The sequence below is a fragment of the Plectropomus leopardus genome, chromosome 8 (genome assembly GCF_026936395.1).
Source record: "Plectropomus leopardus strain MGB_pleo_1.0 chromosome 8, ASM2693639v1, whole genome shotgun sequence".
Taxonomy (NCBI): domain Eukaryota; kingdom Metazoa; phylum Chordata; class Actinopteri; order Perciformes; family Serranidae; genus Plectropomus; species Plectropomus leopardus.
The window spans coordinates 23665797-23691431 of record NC_142183.1 but is presented as its reverse complement, the minus strand read 5'-3'; the positions used below and the strand labels follow the sequence as shown (position 1 = coordinate 23691431).

Below are 25635 nucleotides of genomic sequence, written 5' to 3'. Positions count from 1 at the left end.
TCTGCCTCCAGCTGTCCTTATGCATCCGTTCTCTTCATGTGCTGCAATCTTTGGGCTATTTTTATAGTGCATAGACACACCTGATCCTCAAAGATAAGTAAGTAGTTTATTTTTCGCTTCCTTCAAACTGAAGGGAAATTGTAAGTCTGCATAAGTTTTATATGTGCCACTTTTGGTAACTAAATGTCAACAAAAGACAATTAGATGCGTTGCATGTCTGTTTTCAAGTGCCTGCATGCTGTTGTGTGAGCATGTCTCAACAGGCTTGCTGTGGAAAAACACAGCCAGCAGTGAATCCACACAGGGTATGAGGAAAAAAAATGTCATACACTTCTCCTTCCTCAATATGGTGCTCCTAAAAAACATCCATACTGCAAAGACACAAGATTCATGTAGACATTTTGCTATACATTACATGCATTTAAAATAAAAAGCAAATGGGACACCCTTGCATCAGGAGACTAAATTAAATCCGGCTTTTCTAACATGAACTATATATCATGTTGGCAGTGTAGAATGTGCTGCACATACAATGGATCCACTCCCTTTTCTTCAGCAGGCTAAGACCTGTTGTAACTTGAGATGATGGAGGTTGCACTGGATGAGTAGGACTCACTCAACCATTTGGAGATAATGTAAAATAGGCTGTGTGTGAACCAATGTGAACAGGGATCACATTTTTATTATTCAAAAATGCAACTTGGACATTGCAACAGACATTTAGTTAAGACCTTTGTCTTCCCTGTCAAACATCAAGTAACAGGGCAGTGCCATCATCTACTACAAGCTGACTCGACAGGGAAACACATTGATAGGGTCTAATTCCTACTCTTGCCTACTGCTTTTCAATGTCCTTTGTACCTTTTTTGTTTCTTTGTGTACACTGGAGCATTGTTTTCTCCCCTGTATGGTACATACTGTATATGAAGGGCTCTCAGTCTCTGGAACAACCTCCTTAAGGTGATCAGATGGGCAAGTAGCGGATCATCTTTTAATTTCGTCTAAAAAAACACTTTCATAAATGCTATTTAGGGTTTTTGGCCTGAACTCACTTCCATCGTTATGTTATCTCTTAAAACCTGTAAAGGCCTTCTCTTAATTTATTTTACTGTCTCATTTTATCCTATATATTTTACTCTCTCTAGCTTGCATTACTTTTACAACTGCTTTTAACTGTTTTTTTTTACATTTTAATTTAGTATTTTTTTAAAGCAGTTTGTAACTTTGTTTTTAAAAGTGCTAAATACATAAGGTTTTTATTGTAATGACATTAAATTCTACCTTTACCCTTTTAGCCTCCAATACCTAAAAACTTAAACTTAAAAAGTTAAAGACTATACTCAATTACACAATTTTATTTTAATCATTTAATCTGTTTTGTGATGTTTTTCAGTTTTATGTTGGAGTGCAGTTTCATGTTTCTGGTAAAGACAAAAGATCATAACAACGAGAATTGAGAGCTGTACAAACGACTGGAACAGGCGATCGTGTGTACTTAAACTACCCTTGCTTTCCTGTCTTACCACTTGAGTATCATCTGTGGAGCGATATGCTGGGGCAGCAGCAGCTCGACAGCTGAAAGGAAAAGACTCAGACTGATAGATATCCTGGCATGCCCCCTGGCAGCGAAGTTATCATCCCTTATAGACAACATGTCTGGTGTGTAAACCAGAGATACTGGAGGTCCTTCCTTCCTGCTGCTGTTATACTCTTAACCAACACTGCTCCCCACAGACCACACAGAGGATAACTGACACTCATCTGCAATATCAGTATTTATCAAATGTGCAACATCTGTACTTGAAACGTACAATCATGTAAACTCAGCCTAATTATTATATCTTGTTTTCATGTTTTACTATCTACACTCATCACTCACATGCAATACTAGTATATGCTAAACAGTGCAGTATCTGTACTTACATCATTTAGTAATGTAAAATTAGCCACCCAGCCTGTCCTTAAAAACACAAAAAACCCCAACTATATTTAACTTGTGGTTTTTTTACCGCCGCTTCCTGTTTGCACTATAATTCAAATTTCCCTGCTTATCCAAAGCAGCCATGTTACCCCTGGCCTGAGGTCTTGTGAGGACAATTGGGAAACATGTTGCATTACCTGAACTTAAATGTAGCTTTAAATGCAACTATTTTCATTTTTGTTTGCCCCCCATGGTTGAAAATTACTTAGACCATGTCCAGCATACATTAGAAACAATTCTGTTTTCTTCAAAAACACAACAGTTAAACCAGAAATCAGTTTGACAAAGTAAATACAAATGCAACTTAAAACTTTTGACGTACATTTTTATTGAAAAAAAAAACAGATCATGTAATTTTTCAGAACATTTCCTGAATGGCAACATTTACAAGGATACTTGTGGTAGTGTTTACAATGCAAAATATTGGATAGATTTTCTTTTATACAATAATTCATGAGTTCTCCCCTTTTTAAAGTAAACCTTGACCCTGTCAAATCATTGTCTTGCTCTGTTCACCTCTATCAAAACAGCATGGAAACACCCAAATAGAATACATCCTATGCATTATTTTACTTGGGAATACTGGCAGATCTTTCCCCATAGCATCAGCCCAAACATTTCTAACATGGCAGTACAGAAATCAGACAGAGGTGATTAACGGGAACTTTAATTGGAAGAAGAGCAGGAAACAGGGCAGGACTCAAAGAGGATGATCATGGCAGCTATGTTTCAGTTACTTCCCCTTCATGGATTTCTTCTCTTGTTCAATATCTGTGTGATCAAAAACAGAGACAAGATGAGGGGATAAATGTGTACCCAAGTCTGGAGATAAAAAAAAGATTAGTCCTTAATTGTTGTCAGGACAAGAAACAGGTTCAAATGTTGAATGGGGTTATAGAGTCGTCTCTCCTTTAAAGCCAGCAGCAGAGCTAGTGACTGCATTAAACTGACAGCTAAGTTAGCATATAACGCAAAGAAGAGCAGCTGCCAAAAACGTCTGCAAATTGGGAAAAGGCAGTTTCCATTAATCCTCTAATTGCACAAATTTAAATTGCTAACCCTAATGGTAACACATCAGACCAGGCTGTACACATAACTCACTTCTGGAGCCAGCCTCAAGTGGTCATTTGATGAACTGCAGTTTTTAGCACTTCTGCAGTAGCTTCACTTTTCAGCCATGGAGGTTGATGCGGCATTTGATAAATCAATGGTTTTAGCATTAGGTGGAAGGAATTGAATTATGCAGAAGAGGGAGGCTCAAGAAACCTTGATCAAGTACAGATGATTTGGATTTTATTGCTAAAAGCACCCTTCATTTCTTCTGAACAACTACCACACAACAAGTAAAATCTGAAGCTGCAGTGTCACATTTTCTAGATGGTGGGCGAGATTTTGACTTATGCAAACAGGTTTCCCCCTCTCAGTTTCACTCTAAAAGATCAAATGTGGCCTGACTGGACTGCAAATAATTAAAGAGGTGGTTATTCTATCAATTTAGCACTGCACTATCACAAAGTTGAAAACTTCGCAAGAGATACATTAAAAAGTGAACTTTCAAAATCAAAGTAAAACAGGCAGACCAGATTATCATAGTTTGTATTCTCATTGCGCTGCGTTTTTATAGCCATTTCAAACACAAGACGTAAAGTATAGTTCATACACCTTATGAAAAACCAGAGAAAATACACAGTAACATTAGGCCTTATGACTCATTCATTATGTTTTTTTGTATCTTCGTCAAAACTTCATATTATCAATCTCTCCCTCTCTGCAAATGTATTGTGATTTTAAATATCAGTTAACGGTCTCCTTAGATACTTAGAATTATTATCTGCCCCGAAAACCTCCCAAAAAACAGACATTGGCCAACCCCTACTGCAGTTATTTGCTATCCTATATCATAATTATTTTAATGACATTACACCTATACTTTCTTATATCCTGTACTAAAAAAAGCCTATTCAACTGGTGGCCCCCAACTCTGTCTCGCCTGTCAGTTCTGTTTAAAAATAAATAGAGCTTAAAACCTGAAGGAAACAAAAATGCACAAATACTGGGCTTTTTGTCACAATAAATCCCAAAAAACCAAGCTCTCTTGTGCGTAATTATTAAAATCAACCAATTTTGATTTACACATACTACCCACAGTGTAATGAGACACAAACTGTTGGAAATTAGCCAACTGTCCCTTTAACTGAACATATGGGCATTCAGTCAAAGTTTGTGCTGCAGCTGCTCTTCTATTATTATTCTTGACTACCTACCTGCAGAAGTTGGAAGCTTGCTTTTCACTTGTGTATCAGCCTTCTTCAGCTTGACATCACATTTCTCTACCTGCTCATTGATCTTCTTTTTGCAAGCGTCCTATTAGAGAAAAGACAGAGCAGAAATTATAATTCAAATCAAAATGCGGATTTTGACTATCAATCATGCATGGGAAGATGTGTTAAGTCTGCAGTGCAATCCCATACAGCTATAAAAAAAAAAAAACAACCCACGCAAACCACAGGGAAGTGAAGCTGGAAAATGAAAGTTTTGCAGGGAAAGAGCGTCTGGGTGTGAAAAATGTCTGAAGAGGACGTAAAATTTTCCCTGAGGTATATGACGATTCCTTTCCAGGAATCGTCATTGGAGGAAGAAAAGTTAACAGGCAAGGACTGAAAGAGAAATCATGACAGTTGTGTTCCAGGTACTTGCCTCTTCCATGGCTCTCTGCTCGTCTTTAATTACTGTGCAATTAACAGAAAGAGAGACAAAGATGAGGTGATCGATCTATAACTGAGCTGTCAAAGATTGATCAACATTCATCATACATTGGTCAGAATTTGTTGTTCTGAGACTGGGGTGCTGTAAGACGGAGAGAAGTTTACCAATCTACATTTACACATAAGACCCACACTGCAATGACACAAAGCTTGTAGAAAATTGGCCAAGTTTCCCTTTCATTAAACACATGCTAAAAGTCATTTAAACAAAGTTTGTGTTGGAGTTGCTCTTGTATAGTTTCTATTTGTAATCTTGAATACCTACCTTCAGTAGTTGGAAGAGAGTTTTTTTCGCATGTTTCAGTCTTCTTCAGCTTGACATCACAATTCTCCACCTGCTCATTGATCTTCTTTTTGCAGGCATCCTGTTTGAGAAAAGAGAGAGAGCAGCACTTATTAATCAAATCAGTCATAGATTCTGACTATATATGGAGCATGGGAACATGTTTTAAAGAATGCGAGCAAAAAAAACAAACAAAAAAAACCAAGATTTTTTCTGCAGTGCAATCCTATACAGATATAAAAAAATCAAGCAGTCCACAGGGAAGTAAAGCTGGAAACTAAAATACTTCAGTTTTGCAGGGAAAGAGCGTCTGGGTGAGAAAAAAGGTCTGGTGAGGACAAAATATTCTTCCTGAAGATATCAGACTAAAATCAAGCCATGTTTTCTGGACAGTTTTTGTTTGTAACACTACAGTACTGAAGAAATTCACCAAAAATAACTGAGGCAGAGGCCAAGATGATAGACATTATTCCTATAAGGAGGAAGAGCAGTTAACAGGCAAGGACTGAAAGAGAAATCATGACAGTTGTGTTCCAGGTACTTGCCTCTTCCATGGCTCTCTGCTCGTCTTTAATTACTGTGCAATTAACAGAAAGAGAGACAAAGATGAGGTGATCGATCTATAACTGAGCTGTCAAAGATTGATCAACATTCATCATACATTGGTCAGAATTTGTTGTTCTGAGACTGGGGTGCTGTAAGACGGAGAGAAGTTTACCAATCTACATTTACACATAAGACCCACACTGCAATGACACAAAGCTTGCTGAAAATTGGCCAGGTTTCCCTTTCATTAAACACATGCTAAAAGTCATTTAAACAAAGTTTGTGTTGGAGTTCTTGTATAGTTTCTATTTGTAATCTTGAATACCTACCTTCAGTAGTTGGAAGAGAGTTTTTTTCGCGTGTTTCAGTCTTCTTCAGCTTGACATCACAATTCTCCACCTGCTCATTGATCTTCTTTTTGCAGGCATCCTGTTTGAGAAAAGAGAGAGCCAAAATTATGATTCAAATCAAGATGCAGATTTTGACTTAATATTGCGTGGGAGACCTGTTGAGAATACAGGCAAAAAAAAATTGTCTGCAGTGCAATCCCATACAGTTATTAAAAAAAACAAGCAAACCAAAGGGAAGTGAAGCTGGAAAATGAGATACTTCAGTTTTGCAGGGAAAGAGCGCCTGGGTGGGAAAAAAGGTCTGATGAGAGCATAACATTTTTCCTGAAGTATGAAACTAAAAATCAAGCCATGTTTTCTGGGCAGTTTTTGATTGTAACTCTACAGTATTGGAGAAATTCACAGAGGACAGAGGCCGAGATGATAGACAGGATTCCTAAGAGGAGGAAAAGCAGGTAACAGGGAATGACTGAAAGAGAGGAACTGTGACAGATGCATTTCAGGTACTTTCCTCTTGTTGGGCTCTCTTCTCATCTTCAATCACTGTGTGATTACAAGACAGACAGACAGAGACAAAGATGAACATCATCCTCCTGTACTCAGTTTGAAGCCCCAACTCTGATGTACACACACCAGAACAATGGGGGTCAGATTAGTGCAAAGTGCAAATAATTAAAAGACACTCCAGCAATTCAGGACTGCACTTCCACAGCACTGGGAGTATCTCAAGAGACTCATTTTTCAAAAAAATAATAGTCAAAATCAAAGCTACAGAGGCAGACATATCTTAAATGTTGTGTCTAGTATGGGGTTAGCTCCAAAAACAGCGGATCCTACATGTCCTATAATGCTCAACAACATGTGTTATCAGATAAATGCCTGTCTGACATGTGCCTGCATGTATTAAACTCCACACTCCCAGTGTGTGACACAGGCTCACTGTGAAAATCTGTAGTCTTCAAGCGTAACCTCATAACCCTGATTACATCACTATGACCTCATCAGATTAAGACAGCTCCCTTCCCAGACACAAGAGACATTTGCTGTGTTCAAATTGAACTGGTGAACTCGTGTTTAAGGCATGGGAAGTCGTACAATGACGCCATGAAGCTGTCAGAAGATTTTCACTCACAAGGTTATGAATACAACAGGGCAGTGTTCATACAGACTCTTCTCGTAAAACACAGCGAACTCGACCCCAACAGCAGTCTCACTTTAATGCTTAAAATCAAAGTGAAACTGGACAGTATAAGCCCCATAATACGGGAACAAGGTTTAGCATTGTGCAGTATATCATCTGTAATTCATTTCTCGACGAAATATCAGCCCCACAGTGCCGGGTAGCATAAACCTTAATGTATACTTTAAGAGACAGAGATCTTACACTACACAAATGGGGGTGGGGTTATGCTTTACCACTTAACAGGTTGGCATTAAGTAGGGGAAACACGCTCAGCTCTCCAGTAGCTGGGTGTGTACTGGCAGTTAATCAGTAATACAATGTTTGCCTTTCATAATAATAGGCGGGGAGGAGTTTAACTATGCCGAACAAGGAGCTGAACAAACCTTGATCAAGGGCAGATGATACAGATTTTTTATTGAGAGTGCACTTATTTGCTGTTAGACACCTACCACCTGTAGTTGGAAGAGAGTTTTTTTCTGAAGTACTAGTCTTCCTGAGCTTTTTTTGATCAAATCCCTTCAAGTCACAAGAGGCTGGATGGGTGGTGCTCATTTTGGATGTTTTCTATTGAAGAAAAGTTGGAGAAGGAGAAAAAAAAAATTATCTAACACACATTTTGACTATTAACAAAGCATGAGAATATAGCCTATGAGCACATGATCCAATTAGCGTTTCATCACTCAGTATGTTGTCTGCAGTCGTCACAGGTATACATATCAAGCCCCACCCCAGTTAAAAACAAGAGTGTACTGGGCTGAACTCCGGAGTTATGTAATCCAGTCACAAGAAACAACATGCATAGGGTGAAACGGTTTGCCTGCAGAGGAATGCAGCGCTCTCAGACATCCTGCCTTTACGCAGCCCACATTAAAACAGTCCGATTAACCACACAGTAGCCTAACATTGTGGAAAGTTTGGGGCCTACGACAGAAACGTCGAATAAAACCAACAAGCCTTTGAAACATTAAAAAAAAACAACTACGTCTTTGCATTAAGTGTGTATGCGTTACGCTACATGACAATGATGAGGTGTCTTTTTGAGCGCACGAGTTGATAAACAGAGACGATTCAGAGCTACTTTACCTTGTGTAGAAGTGCGTGACGTCCTCTCCAGGTAAAATGCGTCTGTGTAATCTGTTCAAAGCCAACAACGCTTTAAGTAGAGACAACACGCCCTTGTGCTCTGGCTCTGATTGGCTCCTCGAGTTCACAGGAAGAATTTTGATTGGATACACTTGATTCCTGACTTCCCTGAAATATTACACGCTGACCCTTGGAAATAGCTGCCCCCGCGTGGAAGAATGCACAGCACCGAGCCTTTCACACAGCGGACCTGGATGGTGTTATTTTTAACACAGCACCATCTAGTGGACTGTTTGTGATATGAAAGAGTTTGATAAAAAGACATCTTAAATGGTAGGAAAATAATCATTGAAGCCACTTAAATGCATGACAAATAGGACTATTTATTAATGCACTTTGAGGGAAAATAAGCCTGTATTCAGCAATAATAATTATTATAAGGGACTGCTCGTTGTTTATCAGAGGAGGGTAGTGGCTGAGGCTGAGACCCATGATTCTCCCTGAGTGACCAGCTGGAAAAACGTGACCCTTCTAATTTTTCTATGGTGCAAAATGTATTTTATGTGCTTTTTTTTTTACAATGAGACATATGGAATTAAGTGATTTTGATGAAATATGACTATTGTAAGCTAAGATCTGATTATGTGTCTTGAATGAAGCGTTCATCGCCCCACTTTTATTCAAGGACTGTTGAAAATTTGCTTTGATAAATTAAAAAAAAAAAAAGGATAGAAAAACAAACACACGAAAAACATGCACTTTAAGACTGCTGGTGGGTTTGGGGATTCAGGGGGTAATAGAAATTATTAAAAAATATAACTTTTTAAAGTTATATGTTCCTCCCCTATAAGCCAAAATGAAACCACAAATCCCTCTCGAGTGCTTAAAAATGATTTGACATGCCCCCACCCCACCACTCATAAGTAACAAACAGTCCCTAAAACCATTCAGCATTCATTTCACAGGTAGGTTATATGCTGAGGTCACAGACAGTCATCTGACATTTTACTTCCACAGTCAAACAGACACAGATTTATTAAATGAGCTACATTATGATTTTAGGGTGTTTTCACATTTGCTAACTGACCAAATGTGAAACCACCAAGTCCTTCTGGTGACAAACACTCACAGGATGTTTTCATACTTTTCATACTTGCTTAGTTTCCAACATACAAAACCTGCATGTCTATGGACACCCATGCAGACACGCGAGATCATGCAAACTCCACACAGAAAGGATCCACCTGCTGGACAGATTCTTGCCCAGGACCTTCTTATTGAGGGGCACCAGTGTTGACCATTGAGCCACTGTGTCCAGCCTTACTTGTTCCTGGCCTTTACTTCATGTGTAATATTTAAATCATTCAAGATTAAAATAGTGATAATACACCTTGAACATGCATCCATGTCCCTTTATGCACTCAAAGGGAAATTCCATGAGACAGATCAAGATCAAGCAAGTTGACATATCCCAACCTTTGATCCATCATATGGGTCCAATCTTAAAATTATGGATACTTTTTCCATACTGAGACTTTTTCCATTTCTTCTTTCTACATTGTAATAAAATACTTGAACAAAAGCAAAACTCCTCCAGGGCTACAGAGGACCTTATACAACTGTTTTCATAGCACGAGTATTACTTTTCATGATGAGTAAACTGACTTGATAAGTCAAACTGGTGAAGTTCTCCTTTAAAACAATAAAAAGAAAAGGCACCTGTGAATCACTAGCACCTTATTTCTATAATTAATATATTTAACTTTGGTTTATGATAAATACTTGCACACCACGTTCAACTTGCTTGTGCATTCTGTCATTGGCTACTAACTCACAGGGAAAAATGAGAGTTAGCTGTGAGTACAACACAAGTGGCAAAAATACACACACACACACACACACACACACACACACACACACACACACACACACACACCTATTTAAAATATATGCACTGATTTATGGATAATAAACAAACACTATAATCAAAATTTCCCAACTTTTAGCCTGAACGTTTCTGCTGCCTATCATAGATAGCGGTGGCGATTCCCCATGTAATGCATGATCTCAAAATAACCAGAGAACCTCCTCTGTACAGCAGAGCCACACTCCGCTGCCGAGATTCCCACAGCATCCTCCAACAAGCCATGACCCCCTTCACCTCCCCTCCCACCTGCGCTTGCATGTTTGCCACTAGCACAGAAAGAGGGTAAAGTGTCAAGCTGATTGCCATGGAGGTCAGCGTCCCTGAGATGAAGGAGGAAACCAAAGGAGGGAGGCCCTGTCCCTCCACAACTGCACACACTGGCCCCTTCAGGCCAAAGTATAGGGAGCTGCCAATAGCATTTCGGGCTGTGATGGGCAGTAACGCTCTGTAGTACCCTAAAGCTGGCGGCTGTGACTTCAGCCTGACAAGAACACTCTTCAGGGTGGGTAGACGGTGGTCATTTTGTCCATTTTGCAACACATTCTGGACACGCTCAAAGGGGGTAAAAACCACAGCTTCTACCATACCAGCACCAAACCCAGCAACAGCAGGCAGGACAGAGGTAGAGATGACATTTTGGGATGACAAGAGCTGATGCAGGAGGGTGTCCTGAAGGCCAAAGAGCAATGTGCCATTGAGAGTCCTCATCAGTAATGGTGGGGCCACGCCCCTGTAGAGCTTCACAGGTCCCTCTTTGTAGAGCTGTCCCACTGCCTGGTGCACTGGGGTGTTGTGGATTTGTTGACGAAAAACAATTTTGTAGACAGGGAAGACGATGAGGGTGGGGAGGGTGGATAGCAAGCTGGAGGTCCCTCCGTGCAAGTAGCTGTGGAAACGTACCATTGTGTCCCCGAGGCCCTCTTCATCTTGTTTATGGTCTGGACTTCCTGCCATCCTTGAACTGAGTAAAAATTAAATCACAAATCACTTCAGTGTCACTCTGATGCAGAACAGTCTGATACTCACCATCAGGAGAGAAATCCATGCACTTAAACAATATATGAATGTAATACATGAATTATAGTCTGTGATCAGAACCAAAAAGACAAATCATAGATGAAATTTACTCACCCAGTCACCTGTCACAAGGCAGAAAAAAAGCACAAGAAAAATATATATAAACCGTAGTGGCTACTTTGATGTCCCTCCGTTCATTGTTGAAGTTACAGGCACCACTCGCGTCTGTTGTCTCTCTTCGACACTGCACGTGGAGAGATAATTTCGGGTAATTGGTCCAGTTACGATGGCAACGCGTTTCCCCCTCGTTTGTACCCGAAATAGATGCCAAACCTCGTCCGACGATGTATAACGGGATCAAGACGACACCGTGCACTGAGCATTACTCTGCCGGCATGATCGGCCCGCCTCTGCTAGAATGACGATTGGTCAAGATGCTCCACGTCACGAGGCCGACGTTTGGTTCTTTTGTCTATCAATCAAAGTATTTTCTTTCTTGGGATTAAGGGTGTGTTCAACGTAAAAAAACAAAACAAACAAACAAACAAAACACACTATTATAAGACATGCTTGATTTCTTTTTCCTGAACTTACAAAAAATACTTACGTTAGGAGTCTAATAGACAACATAAGCTTAACATGTGTTTTGATTTTTCATACTTTCAGTTTCATTGTTAAATTCTCTATTATTTTTTTTAGTGTAAATGCTGTTTAAAGGCTTCTCTACAACACTGAGTTATTGATTTTCCTCACAAAAATGCTTAAGGCCAAAGGCTTTTAATTACTTGTGTTACTTGTTTTGTTTTGCACTGTAAGACTCATACTTTTTATATTTTATATTTTATATTTGTATCTTCTATTTTATCTGTTTTCTTTTTCTATATTTATGTTGCACCAACCCACCAGAACAAATTCCTCGTATTGTGTTAACTATACCTGGCAATAAATCTTTTTCTGATTCTGATTCTGATTAAAGAATGTAAAGTATTTCGGGTCACCCCCTGAAAAAATAATAAAAACATATTTAGGACATCATCTAACTGAGTACGATCACATGGAAATAAATAATCAGTTTATCAGGCATATCCCAGTTTTGATCATATTTGGAATATGGTGTTTACATGCTCAAATGCAGTAAGGGGAAATTCCAGTAACTTGATCATAAACGGGTTACTTAAGTCTTTGTAAACATACTCAATGATCTCCGTCCAGGGGCTACAAATGAACCTGAGCTTTCAGCCACTATAATAAATATGTTGTTCACTGTATGTTAAATAGCCCTGCGATGGTCTGGCGAACTGTCCAGGGTGGACCCCGCCTTCCGCCCAATGACAGCTGGGTTTGGCTCCAGCCCCCCCACCACCCTTACGAGGATAAGCGGTTACAGAAAATGACTGACCGACTGTATGTTAAATAAACAAAATTGAATTTTGGTAACATTTTAATATTGAGTTTAAAGCCAATTATAAATAGTTATATGCTTAAATGTCTCTACAAATATCAGAAAAAACAAGTGCCAGGTTTAAGATTTTACGCATATTTAATTTTTATTAAGAACACATCCTCAAATAACCAGTGCATTCACCCTGCCGAGCAAACACAAAGGTTTGGAATATGCACATTAATGACAAATCCTTCCTCCAGACATACAAAAAGACCAACATGAAAAACAATAAAATTGCAGGTGAACATTTCTGAAGGAAGCTCCAGCCTGCAGAGACCCCAAACTAAAAACCCGACAGCTTTCTATAGAAAGACCTTCAATGCTGAACCTCGAGAGGGTAAACCCTGGACACTGGGCGAACCCCACTCAATGAAGGGCACCTCAAGAGTTGAAAGAAACATCCCAACAACATCTTTTACAGCCTGATAAAACATGTCAAAATTCTTCATCTTGTGAGAAAATAAACAGACAAATAGGAGGGGGAGAAAGGAGGAGACTGGAGGAAAAAAAGTCATTCTGTTTCAGACTGTTGAGGCACTCTTGGTTGAGTGGAGCTTCAGTGGCACTGTAAACTAGTTCAATACACATTCACTTCATTAATTAAAATAATCTTTCGAACAGCAGAGGACACAGGAGCAACATGAAATACTACACTCGTTCATTTAAACAAAAAGCACTGTAACAGCTTTATAAGGCAGATGCTTCTCCTGACCACTGGAGCCTGCCAGGGATATAAGCTCTGACAACAGATCAAAATGACTCCTGGAGAGGGGCAATGGTCAGGAGAAACTCTGTGCCTAAACATTATGAAAAGAAAGACAAAGTTCACGGTGGATAAACACTTTTTTATCCAAGTACAATAAATATGCTGGCCTAACTTAGTAGCTTGCGATTGCTTTGGTGCCCAGACATGACAGGACACTGCTCAAGGAGGAAGGGACTCAGGGGAGTGGGGTCAGCATTAGTAACAGACATGACAGTTCATTCTTTGCTTTTTTCATGGTTAGTTAGCAGAACATCTTTGCTCATGGTTGTGTTTGGATTGGGGATTTCCCTCTTCTCTTTTTTGGTGAAACAGCACACAGTAGATGCTAAATACCATTTGTTACAAGGGGACATGGCTGAACAGGTACGACACAGACTCGCCGTTGTGAGTTCTACGGATGGCCTCTGCAAGGATCATGGAGATGTCGATCACCTGGAGGGAGAGAGGACAAGATGCTATTGTTGTAACTTGACTGGATTATTTGTTTACTGACACAAACTAACAGCTCTCCAGTTCATATATTGCAAAGATTTCAAAACTGTACTGGTGCTCCATGGTCGCAAAATTTGACTAAATAGTCGCAATCAGAGCTCTGCAAATACAACCACGCCTCACCTGCTCACATTACCACTCATTAAGTTAGACTGTTACTGCAGTGCTGTTAAACTTGATGATTAATTCACTTTAAGCTGGAAACAAACTAACAGCTCTCCAGTTGATATATTAATAGCATTTGCAAATCACAGTTGTGTTCCATGGTCGCAAATTGTGATTAAATAATCAAGGCATGGAGCTCTGCAAAAGCCCTGTTTTGTGTGTGTGTGTGTGTGTGTTTGGGGGGGGGCTGAAGAAGAGAGCGAGAGAACCGAAATACAGATGGCTTAGGAAAATGACGTGACAATTTATACTCAATGTTTAGTGCGTGCATTTCTTCTCTTGGATTATCTCTTGTCTGGCACCTAGCCTTTTTGTTGTCTAGATGTGCGTGCTTTTGGTAACTTTTGTGAAGAGTAAAAATAGCAACTTAAAAAAATTCCAGCTTCTAAAATTGAGAAATTGTACCATTGCCTGTTTTCGACATTAGAAGTAAAATGGATAATCAAAATGATCAGTTACAATTTAACATATACAAAGATAAGTGCTGTATCCTGACCTGGATTTTGGGACAATGCTTCATCTTCTCCTCCTGAGGAATTGTATTGGTGACAACGACAGCTTCAAAGCAGGCATTGTTAATGCGCGAGATAGCCGGGCCAGAGAAGATGCCATGGGTCAGGATGGCATACACCTTAGTGGCACCAGCAGAAATTAGTCTAAAAGGAAGAGAAAAGGATAATGCATTACAAATCACCACACATGGATATATATTCTGAAACAGAGATCTCCAAAATGAATACAATAATGATCCTTTTTTGATTTAGTTTGACATCAGGACCATAGAAACCACTGGCTACTGTGGCTGTACACAAGTCTTTTGTTATGCTCCAAAATTGTTTACCACTAAAGGTATATAAAGGTGCTTACTTGTCAGCAGCATGACAGATTGTGCCACATGTGTCGGCCATGTCATCCACTAGAATAGCAACCCGATCTGTCACATCTCCGACGAGAACCATGCGGTCCACCTCGTTTGCCTTTTTCCTCTCCTTGTGAATAAGGGCAAAGTCCACATTCAATCTGTCTGCTATTGACGTGACCCTGCAAAGGGAAAGTATAATGTCAGTGAGTTTGGGCTAGTGTGCATACAAGTGTGTACACATCACATGAGAGCCCTGTCAGAGATATGGAAAGCACACAAAAGTTTAATCTTAAGTAAATTCCAAAGGAGATGCACAAGGGTAAAACTCCTACAGTATGCTAAGGGGGCAAGGGCATACCTTTTGGCTCCTCCTGCATCAGGTGACACAATTGTACAGTTTTTCCATTCAGGGATGTTCTCTTTGATCCATTTCAGCACAGCTGGCTCTGCATACAAGTTATCAACAGGGATATCAAAGAATCCCTGGAAAAGATAATAGAGAAATATTGACTGGGGTCACAAGATGCACAGTGGCTAGAGGGAAAAACAGAAGACTCATATCTCCCTTTGTCCTTTCTTGACCTTTGTTGTTTATATAAACTCAAGGCTATGAAATTCAGGTTTCTCATGTAGGTGACATATAATCCAAAACACATACTAGAGGCATGATATTGAATGAGATACACTTTTGTTTAGGTCTGTTTTGTGTTGCTCACCTGTATCTGTGAGGCGTGCAGGTCCATGGTGATGATATGGTCAGCGCCTGACACCGACAACATGTTGGCCACCAACTTGGCAGAGATAGGAGCACGGCTCTGCAATGGAAATAGATCTCTTCAGTCACATGGAATAAGTGGACTGGCAAGCAAGGCTTGTTGCTAAAAATAACTCTTAACCGAGAACTTAGCCATTTGGTTAAATGTTAACGTTTTAGACTCTGGACTTTAAAATTAACATAATAACAAAATATATTTACTTTGACAATTGTTAATTTCAATTCTATGATGAGCAATAGACAAAATCTACTAGTGTGAACATAGGATGACTCAGCACTTGAAAGGCATTCTGTTTTCATTTCACTCAGCTACAACATTCACAAATAAGGTTAAAATAAACATTTTTGGCTCAACTGTATGTAAGTATGGCTTTTTATATGGGGAAAATACACGTATTACTTTATAACTAACTCAGAACAAAATCCTGGATGATATCTAGTCTCACATCTTCATTATTTAAAGTTAAGATTTGGCAGTAAAAAGTGCAAAACATTCTATTCATGCAAAATGATGCAATGTCCTCAAACTGTTGGAATGAGAGCAAATAATAGGGAAATAGCAAATAGCTATGAGCTAAACACAAAAAAAGATGGAAAGTGCAGTTGGTTCAGCAATGCATACAGGAAAAGGGGAAGGAAAACAAACCAAAACAGAAAGCAAATATGCCTTGGTTACTTATGGACATGGCTGCAGGCTTCTCGTCATGATGCTGGATGGCAAATGGCATGACAGAAGTAATTAGACAGATATCCCTCACCCCCACCTTGTCCTTCTTGTCTTGCCGGGCGTAGGGGAAGCAGGGGATGACAGCTGTGACCCTGGAGGCAGAGGCAATCTTGCAGGCGTTGATCATGATCAGCAGCTCCATCAAATTGTCATTGATCTCCCCACAGCCACTCTGCACAATGTAGACATCTTCCCCACGTACACTCTCCCCTATCTCCACACTGGCAGAGGAGAGAGGTGACAAGGCAAACAGCACTTAATGCCATTTAAAACACCATGGAGATAGATGAGACAGGGTAAACAATGGCGTGTGATCTGAACATGGGTTAAATTGAGTAAAAGAGCAACATGTTGAGTCAGAAACTTGCAGTCTCAATACAAAGAAATGTCATTATAGTATCAGTTTATTGAGACAACTTAAGTGGCTTTGTTGCTCTGAACTGACCAGACAGGCGGCTAGCTAGCACGAGTCTTTAGCCATGCGTGGACTACAAGTTCCTAACAACACCGCGCGGCAATTTCACCGTGACACCACGTTTTTAATTAAATAACGTTACATGTCGCTAGACTACAACATTTGCAAACCAGGTAAACCTCTGATTATAAGCCTCTTTAATGTGGCCACATCGCTTAATAACTCACCATGTTTCCTGGTTGCTAAATTTCTTCGTAACAACCTTCCCCAGCTCGAGACCCAGGCGGTCTGCTATTTTCTGAGACAGGTCCGGATGTGAGCTACCGCTGAATATTTTTATATTCGGCATTTTCTTGCGGTCCAGGGCGTCGTCCAGTCCGAGCGGGCAGCGGCAACGAGCTGCTGTCGAGTCAGAAGAAGAGAAGGGTACGAGACAACAACTGGAAATTGGTCAACAGTTGATGAGCAACTCTTGTTGAGCCGTAGTGTGTTCCCTACCTATCCACCATTATGTCCCACAGATCATGCGAGCGGCTCTTCCTCCCGGGGTCGCGCGCACGCTTTCACTTACGTTCTGCCGTGATGACGTCATTCCGGGCCGAGGAGCCAAGAACAGGGGCGCGCGAGCTTAATAATGAAGAGGTTTCCTTAAAAATCTTGCATCAAATATATCTTTCAAAAAGACATTGGAGAGAGTCCGGGTTAATAATAGCAGCATTGCACGTTCTGTGAATCAGAACAAGAAAAACTTGCCATTTTAAAAATAACAATGTATAACAGAATATTTTGGGTGGATATTAAACTTTATTTCAGATGGAGAAATGGACAAACGATCCAATTTCAGGATAAAGACATTTTTATTTTTGTTATATTTTAAAATTTTCTTTTACCTCAGCCTTTTTGATTCTTTTTGTATGTATGGTGTTTTTCAATAAAGAATTGATTTTTTTTTTTTTTTTTAGAAAGGCGCTTGAGCGAGCGAGGCACATCCAGCACTCAATACTGTGAGCTCCCCCTTCAGTTATACATATTACTGCTGCAGACAAATCGTCTATTTTCTAAATTGTTTAATCAAAACACACGGATAATAGTGACGCTAGTTAATGGTTTTAATCAGAGCCCTTGTTTATTCTAGTGCAGTAGTTTTAATCAGGTTAAACATTACGAATGTGCGTCCGCTGGAAATGTGGGCTTCGAGAACATTCACCAGCTTTCCTGGCACGTAGAGGACACCACCAAAACGCCAAAACACCGTCCACATTAGCTCTATGAGCTTCGGTGTTGGATACGGTTTATACAAAGTAGACAGCCCGTAGCATACTAAATTCCGAAGTGTCAAAAGTGCATATTCCCCTTGTGTTGTCATGAAAATTAACTTTAAAAGACATCTTGCATGAGCCTGGCATTCCCTTGGGGACCGCAGAGACAACATGGCGAACTTTGGGGACTGTACTTCACCAAAATGCAGTCTGGAAAAGTGGTAAGTATAAGCATTTTTCACAGCAGATATTTGACCAGTCATAGTAAGAAAATGAAATAACTTTAATGGATGTGCTCTATGCTAGTGTGGCAGTAAGCCAAGACAGTGTGTGAGCATGCACAAAACCAGGGCCTTGAAACTGAAGCAGCTAAGTGGATTCAGTCATCATTAATTTAATTATTTTCACCTGTACTTTTTATCCTGTGACATGCCATATTATCTATTATCAATGAAGCCTATGAACTATTACTTTAGGTTTGGTTGGTGTGAAGGCCTAATATTATGAGTCTTATAGCCAGTGGTGGTATGTAACTACTACATTTTCTCAAATATTGTACTTGAGTACAAATTTTAGGTACTTTTAGGTACAAATGAAGATTTTCACATTAGAACTTAACAAGCGTGTATAAGATATGTTTTGTTATAAATTAAACTACCAAACAGTTTATACAACTACAACTGAAATGAGTAGTTGATTAACCAATTAGCTGACTGTCAGAAAATGAATTTAAATCATTTCCTATTTTATTTTTAAAATTTGAGCTTCTGTGTTTTATTTTTCCTATAGCTATATGCCTAAATATAAGATAATTTTGCGTTTTTTTTAAAACGTTTTTTTCCTGTCAAATTTGAATTTTGGGGAGTGTGTTTTCTATTTTCTTTTTAATAATTTTGAGGTTAGGGGATGTTTTATTCTAATGTTCTTTTGAAATATTTTTATATTTTTCTGCATTGGGTCCTTTTAATACTTACAGTACTTTTTCCTGATTATTCTTAGTTACTTTTCCTTAAGTAACATTTTTAATGCAGGACTTGTTCTTTCACAGTGTGGTATTACTACTTCTACTTAAGTAAAGGAACTGAATGCTTCTTCCGCTACTGGTTGTAGGCTCTAACATCCACACAACGCTGTATTTTTACTGGACTATGTATCCAGTTTTGTAAATTTGTACAACTTAATTACAGTGTTTTTGGCAAAGAGACTTCCTGGGGTTTGGCTCAGGCTTAGTAATAATAGGAATAACACAGAAAATCCCACTTTAAGTAGCCTAAACCTATCTGAAATGTAAATAACACAAAACCGTTTTACTGTCAGTTGTAGGTGTTGTGTCAAGGTTTACATTGTTGAGTCAACATTAGTTTTTGCCAGAGGTATATGAATGACGCAACCGCAGCAGTAAGAACTTGCTGGCAGCAGCGAGAGAGACTATTATCTTTCAAATGACTTATTTAGTAATTAGTTTGAAGTCACCCTGTCACTATACCGCAAGTTTTCTGCATGCAATGTCATTTCCAAATTCTCTGAAAGACTTTATATAATATACTTTATTGCTTGTAAAACATGAGTTACTTTGTACACAGACAGGAGACCACAGTGACGACAAGATCATTGACAGTAAATAAAGACAGGAATGAATAGGTGCACATAAAGAAACAATGGATTAAGCCATGACGGGCTCATCGTGTGAATGAAACACAGACAAATCCACACAGTTTAGCAAAGCAACTGAACAATGACAACCACAGAAAATGTTTATCAGAATGTTAAAATGTTCAAGTGCTGATGGGAGAACATAGTCTGATATTTTTGTTTATAAAAATAAACATGTCCCATGCTTTATACGTGTTATATACTCATTAAAATATATGTTTTGCTATTAGTCTCTATGTTACATTACTACTATAAATAAATTACCTTACAGACATGTTTTATCTTTCCCTTTTTACAAAATAGCGAAGAGTTTGGATAAATCTTAATGTTACAGGTAATGTTTTAAAAGTGTTTCTTATTCTCTCAAATATTTTATTGTACTATTTACAGTGTAGAATAATACATTTCCATTCTGAATATCATTTGCAAAACATTAACATATTGCCACCATGGCCTTTCATTTTTGCCTACACTTAGAACTGGAAAATTATGTGTACAAACAGTATTCATCACCCTCAATTGTCAAAGTTTCTGCCCCTGAAAGCCTAATATGTAAAAGTAAACATGCAGTACAGTGAAAGAGAAAACACTGCATATGGTTATGGAAAATGCCACATCAACAACGAAGGACAAACTGTTAAAAGAGAGTGCTTGTAAACACTACAAACGTGTTCTGAAACCGAGAAAAGAAGTGCAGCTAGGCTGGTGTTCTGATTAATATTGATGTTCAAAGTCTCAGTGTAAAATGAAAAGTATCATGTGGGGGGCTTTGATGATAAATTAATGAAATCTCATATTGCCACACAAAGAAATTAATGAATAATGGTAAAGCTGAAACTATTGATTAAATCAACAAAAATATGGAAGAGGCTCAAATTTAGAACAGTACTGAGTCATAATTTGGCTAGAAAATACTTTTATCAAGCTAATCAACTGATAGTGTTTTCCAAATATTCAACAAGCATTCACTGTATGGCACTAAGTATACTAAAATTAGATTCTTACCACCAAGCTGTTAAATACCCCAACTCAGGCTGGATGTTTACATCATGTACATTATTTTATAAACCTGTGAATTCGGTTCACGAGGGAACCATGTCACATCCCCTTAGTGCAGTGGTTCCCACCCTTTTTCCTCAAGGGGCCCCTTTTTCATAATTAAGTAAACTGTTTAAGTGACATATTTTATTGGTATTTCATATTATATTTAATGCATACAAAATGTCTGATAAACTGTACAATTAACCCAAACAGTGAACACATTAACTGTAAGAATATATATATATATATATATATATATACACACACACACACACACACATATATTCAGGTCATCCAAATCTACAGGCCTACTGTATATATTTTTAAAAGGTTTCTTGCACCCCTCAAAAATAAAGAAGGCCCATGAAGCTTTGCTGACCCCTACTGGGAATGGGGACCCCAAGGTTAAGAACCACTGTCCAAAAGGGCTATCCAATATTTTATGCACAAGACAGCAGCACAACAGCAATGTCACATTTCTAGTGGCAGCCCAGTTGTTCCCTTTTAATTTGGTTGGCCAGCACTTTCTTTTAACAGTATGTCTGGTATACATGTTAGGCCAGGACAACTATAAAGCCTCTCACCAAAAAGAGGATGAGACACAAAGAAGATTTCAGACAGAAAACAGATGTGTTAGTTTTATTAAAATACATAGAAAACTACTTTGTGTGTTTCTTATATATTTGCTAGATTGCACAATGTATAACAGCACATAGAAAGCAAATTTGTTTATACTGTATTTGAAAACCTGAATAAAAACAAAGGATCCTTTGAAACGGGTAAGCTTTAGCTTTGAGGTGATGAAGTATGTAAAACTGGTGGTGTGGACTCAAGTGAGGTTTTCAGCAGCAGAGTGAATAAAAAACACTTAATCAAACATTAAAAGATACATTTCAACTTCAGAGCTAATTTCAGAGGTTGTGCAAATTCTAGTGATAAGCTTACTCACTTGCAAGTGGATGACTATATTTAAAACTATGATTCACGACAAGTGAGATGTGAGTGAGCCATGGATCAGTGATGGTGTAAAATACACTCTGTGCGTTATTAAGTACAGTGTGGGTATTCCTTCTCTACAGCTGAGTGAGGTAACGACACTCATTTCTGTATAGTGGATAAGACTGTGACTCGAGTCTCTGCTACATTGTCAGCCCTGAGCAGGTGTGTTTCATACCTGCACTTTTATAGTGAGAGAATGGGCCTCTGTCAGTCAGTGTAGTTTAAAATGTCATACTCGTCTTTCACGGTTGTCATTTTCCAACACTGTCACTTACATTTTGACTCTCGTATCACTATGCCTGACATTGTCAACATAGCCCACAGAGATCTCCATTTTGCATTACAACAGTTAGAAAATTCAACAAACAAAACACATCACCATCTAACCAACCAACGCTTTGGACTATGCAATTTACAGAAGTCGCTACTTGACGAGATCTCTGAAGTATTTTTGTCCAGAGCATACATTTATTTCTGATGATTTATTATAATCTTTATAGTTCTCTTATACATTTCAAATATATTCTTTACTTTTTTCTTCACAAAACTTTATATTATTTGCTAAGTAGACACAACTCAAATATACATTACATATAAAATAGTATACTATTATGACATATGTATATTGTGAATATTGATGTAAGGTGATTAGCCCTGTATCACCCAGTCTGTTATAGGGTTCTTATTCCGTTGTGCATTAGTTTGGTGTATCTTTATATTTCAAAACAAGATCCACGAGGCTACCTCAGGGCCTGTAAACATGGGATGGAACAGCTGCATTGCAATTCTTACTGAGGATGAGTCATTGCATGTCTTGTAAAAAATGTAAACAATAAACAAATGATGAATTTGGATAGAGTAGTCACCCACATTCTGGACTGTTTTGATTACATCCCTGCCAGATTTATTCTCACTGGGCAGGCAGAGTTTTGATGGGTCGAGTGAGTGAGCTCATGTTATTGATGTTGGAGGAGACTTGAGGGCTCACTGTCTTTGTCGGCAAGCTGCTTGAGTGTCCCATTGATTCCTCTGCTGCACGCAGAAGCAACGTGTAGTTGATGGCTACTTCCTCAACCTTTCTCAACAGCTGCAGCCTTTGGGTCTCTGAACGAACCCCTCTGACCAATTTGATGAAGGTCTGAGTTAGTTCACACAGCACTTGAAAGCTGGCTGTGACAACAGCAAGCATTCGTGTTGGGCTTTTTTCAACACTTGCAACTCGTCGACAAGATGCTCTGAATTCTTTGAAGCGCACCGCCAGCTCCTGTTTGTACTCTGCAATCTGTGAGGGCTGAAGACGAGCCTCGCCCTCAGCTTGTGGGCTGTTAGCACACTGACGCAGAATGGCGAGCAACTCATTAGCATCCAACTGGGCATTGAGGAAACCATCAGGCAAGCTGAAGCTTTTCCCCTGTAGAGCTTGTACCCGGGATAGGCTCCCCTCCAGTGTACCGCAGGCTCTCAGATCAATCTCTTGTGTCTGTGGCTCCTCCTCTTCCTCCTCCTCTTCCTCCCCACTGCAGTCCTCTGCATTAAGAACCTGGAGCGTTTTGCTTACTACAGGAAAGGTACGTGAGTCCAGCTCCATGCCTGGAAGGACCTGAAGGGGTATTGAGTATGAGAGCTCATCCTTCTCACTGCTTTCATCTGCTGCTTCACACTTTCTGTAGCAGAAACAGAATGAGCAGCATTTATCCTTGTCATCACTGTCTTCACTGGGCAGGGTCAGCAGCACCTCGTTAGTCCCTTCTTTGCTTTCACGCAGTAGCTCCTCTCCCTGTATGAAAAACACACCCTTTTTCCCTTTCCCCTCTACCTGATGGGACTGAGTGTGGACTGGCTCTACTGGGGTAGGGAGCCTCAGCCCTGTGGCCCTCACTCTCTCCATCTCCTTCTCTAGACTCTTGGCTTTGGGCCTCACCTCTGCATACACAGGTGTACTAGTACTGTTATCCAGCTCTCCAATGCTGTATCGCCTCTGGAGCTTCTTGTATTGTGGAGCTCCCATGCAATCTGTTTGAGAAGTACAGGTGGGCAAGCAGGAACCATGCTCTCCCCTCGGCTCTCTTGACTCAAGGCTGGTAGAGCGTATTCGTGTGGTCTTGATCTCTAAGGTCTGAGGTCTCCTTGTGCCACCTTGTGCATGAGGGACTTTGGAGACTGCAGGTGGGGTCTTCGAGATAGTTCTGCCTCTGTGTTGTGTCTCTGTTGAAGAGCCAACTGGTGTGTCAGGTAGTCGCATGCCTCGACACATTCGCTTACAGTCACAGCTGCGCCGCTGCTCCCTGGAAATACCTGGTGCCTTTAAGACAGGGCTGGTGCGGAGCTGGCAGGCACAAGGAGTGCCTGAGGGCACAGGTGAGGATCCCTGGGGCAAAAATTCTCCCTGGGATGACTTGGGTTTCAGCAGCTCCTCTAAGAACTCTAGTTCATACTGGCGGACTTTCTGCAACTGAGCCCTTCGCTCATCTGTTTCTCTTCGCATTCTTGCTGGGAAGGTTGCTGAAAGAAGGTTTCTGAAGCTCAAGAAAGGGGCACTGCGCTGGGACTTCCCTTTACCAGTGCCTTGCTTCTTTGAGTCTCTTGCTGGGAGAGTGGATACCTTATCTACAGAAGGGCTAGGTGTTGTTAGATCATCTAAAATGGGTAAGGTTTTTATGGGGCATTTCTGAGGCTCAGGGTGGGATTTGCCCTGGGCACCCTCAGTCTTGCTGTCAGCTGCCTCTTTTCTCTCTGCTTTTACGGGCAAACGAGGGGAGTACTTGGTTTGTATTTGAGGGCTGGGTTTTGCCAAACTAGGATCTGCTCCTACTCTCACTGCATTTTCTTTACTGTTAGCAATCTGGAGGCCTTTGGCCCGAAGACGCTCATCATCTGTGGGGGAGGAGGATTGAAATACCACTATCTTCTGAACCTGTGGGTCTTTAAGTCTTAGTTGAGGCCCAGGCTCCTGTTGCACTGGGCATGTGCAGAAAAGGTCGTCAACTGGCAGAAGTTCTGTAGAGCTTGAAGGCTTCATGGTCTCACTAGAGGCAGTCTTGGCATCTTGGCACATAATAGTAGGAGAAATCTTGGCAGAGGCAGTTCTGTCCATAGGTAGGAGTATAGGTAAGGCTTTGTTGCTAGGATCTGTATTCAGAGGTGATGTTGTCTTCCCCTTTATACCCTCGGAAACATTTTGTGTCTCCCCAGAAGAATTTGATAACTTCTGATCTTTACTGACTCGAGCTGTCAGTGAAGCACCAGACACTTTAAGTTCTTCAGGTAATTTAGAAGGGGGATCAGGGGTGTTTGCTTTGGTGGACTCAGAGTTTGCTTTCATTTCTCCTTTCTGTTCAGTCTGAGCAGTGTCTTGATTGCCCCCCTGCTCTGTCACAACACTGAGTACTGCAGAGTCTTGACCGGGACTAACTTTAAAGGGAACCGTCTTGCTAAGGATTACTTGCTTGGGTGGACAGCCAGCACGAATTTGACCCACAGAGAAGGCCCCAGTCCCTATGGTCTTTGCAGTGCAGCCAGGGATAGCCAGGGGAAAGTCACGGCGGCAGAGGATACGTTCTTTGTTGATATGGTGAGCCAACAGATAGGCCTGGTTCTGGTTCTGCTTCATAGCTGACACCATCTCAGAAACATCTGTCAATTCAGAGGAGTTGGTTTCATGGCCTGAGTCCAATGATGACTCAGGTGTAATGGCAGCTAAGACAATCAGCCCTGAGGAGGAAAGCAACACAGCACATTGTTAGGATAATCATAAAACAACATACATAATTTACACAGAGATATTAAAATGTCATACTGGTGTCATTCAGTAATCAAACAGACATTTGCCATTGAGTGGACTCATCTTGATTGTAAAATAGCAAAAAAATAATTTTGAAATAGATTTAATTTGCTCCCAAAAC

General features: G+C 40.0%; 4 protein-coding genes and 1 long non-coding RNA gene across 8 annotated transcripts in view; 1 reads left to right on the top strand and 4 right to left on the bottom strand.

The window, feature by feature from the left end:
- Nucleotides 1-2289: 2289 nt before the first annotated feature.
- tmsb1 (thymosin beta 1) lies at nucleotides 2290-8330 on the bottom strand. Its single transcript, XM_088081213.1, has 9 exons — nucleotides 8192-8330; nucleotides 7558-7672; nucleotides 6439-6468; nucleotides 5905-6006; nucleotides 5575-5606; nucleotides 5012-5111; nucleotides 4679-4710; nucleotides 4246-4345; nucleotides 2290-2752 (listed from the first exon to the last, which is right to left on the bottom strand). Exons 2-9 carry the CDS (start codon nucleotides 7658-7660, stop codon nucleotides 2715-2717), a joined length of 537 nt encoding a protein of 178 aa, XP_087937339.1. The 5' UTR covers nucleotides 7661-7672; nucleotides 8192-8330; the 3' UTR covers nucleotides 2290-2714.
- LOC121947730 (solute carrier family 25 member 53-like) lies at nucleotides 8192-11535 on the bottom strand. Its single transcript, XM_042492819.2, has 2 exons — nucleotides 11250-11535; nucleotides 8192-11079 (listed from the first exon to the last, which is right to left on the bottom strand). The coding sequence occupies exon 2, from the start codon at nucleotides 11070-11072 to the stop codon at nucleotides 10194-10196; it is 879 nt and encodes a 292-aa protein (XP_042348753.2). The 5' UTR covers nucleotides 11073-11079; nucleotides 11250-11535; the 3' UTR covers nucleotides 8192-10193.
- A 1121-nt stretch (nucleotides 11536-12656) lies between these two features.
- Nucleotides 12657-17326, bottom strand: prps1b (phosphoribosyl pyrophosphate synthetase 1B). Of its 2 annotated transcripts, none has more exons than XM_042493690.2 (7): nucleotides 17009-17326; nucleotides 16398-16587; nucleotides 15581-15679; nucleotides 15223-15347; nucleotides 14870-15043; nucleotides 14499-14658; nucleotides 12657-13777 (listed from the first exon to the last, which is right to left on the bottom strand). In XM_042493690.2, the coding sequence occupies exons 1-7, from the start codon at nucleotides 17128-17130 to the stop codon at nucleotides 13685-13687; spliced, it is 963 nt and encodes a 320-aa protein (XP_042349624.1). In that variant the 5' UTR covers nucleotides 17131-17326; the 3' UTR covers nucleotides 12657-13684. The 2 variants fall into 2 exon arrangements, with proteins under 2 accessions (XP_042349624.1, XP_042349625.1); XM_042493691.2 differs by having other exon boundaries at nucleotides 16404-16587; nucleotides 17009-17325.
- Nucleotides 17327-17755: 429 nt separating this feature from the next.
- The window catches only part of LOC148188943 (uncharacterized), a 31909-nt gene continuing 24029 nt past the window's right edge, over nucleotides 17756-25635 (top strand). For both annotated transcript variants that reach the window (XR_015777283.1, XR_015777284.1), the window contains exon 1: nucleotides 17756-18261. This is a non-coding gene — a long non-coding RNA (uncharacterized LOC148188943). The remainder of the gene's footprint in view (nucleotides 18262-25635) is intronic.
- Nucleotides 21214-25635, bottom strand: part of frmpd3 (FERM and PDZ domain containing 3) — a 102341-nt gene continuing 97919 nt past the window's right edge. For both annotated transcript variants that reach the window (XM_088081211.1, XM_088081212.1), the window contains one exon: nucleotides 21214-25444. In XM_088081211.1, coding sequence (XP_087937337.1) covers nucleotides 22644-25444 — 2801 coding nt within the window. In that variant the 3' untranslated portion in view covers nucleotides 21214-22643. The remainder of the gene's footprint in view (nucleotides 25445-25635) is intronic.

Excerpts from the sequence above, each read along its gene's own strand:
- prps1b (XM_042493690.2), bottom strand. The coding sequence starts at position 17,130 with ATGCCGAATATAAAAATATTCAGCGGTAGCTCACATCCGGACCTGTCT. Across the intron at positions 15,680-16,397 it reads ACAAGAAGGACAAGGTGGGG|AGCCGTGCTCCTATCTCTGC; the intron begins GTGAGGGATATC and ends TTTCCATTGCAG. Across the intron at positions 15,348-15,580 it reads TGCACGCCTCACAGATACAG|GGATTCTTTGATATCCCTGT; the intron begins GTGAGCAACACA and ends TATCTTTTCCAG.
- LOC121947730 (XM_042492819.2), bottom strand. The coding sequence starts at position 11,072 with ATGGCAGGAAGTCCAGACCATAAACAAGATGAAGAGGGCCTCGGGGAC.
- tmsb1 (XM_088081213.1), bottom strand. The coding sequence starts at position 7,660 with ATGAGCACCACCCATCCAGCCTCTTGTGACTTGAAGGGATTTGATCAA. Across the intron at positions 5,607-5,904 it reads CTCTCTTCCAACTACTGAAG|TAATTAAAGACGAGCAGAGA; the intron begins GTAGGTATTCAA and ends TTAATTGCACAG. Across the intron at positions 5,112-5,574 it reads AGCAGAGAGCCATGGAAGAG|GATGCCTGCAAAAAGAAGAT; the intron begins GCAAGTACCTGG and ends TTTCTCAAACAG.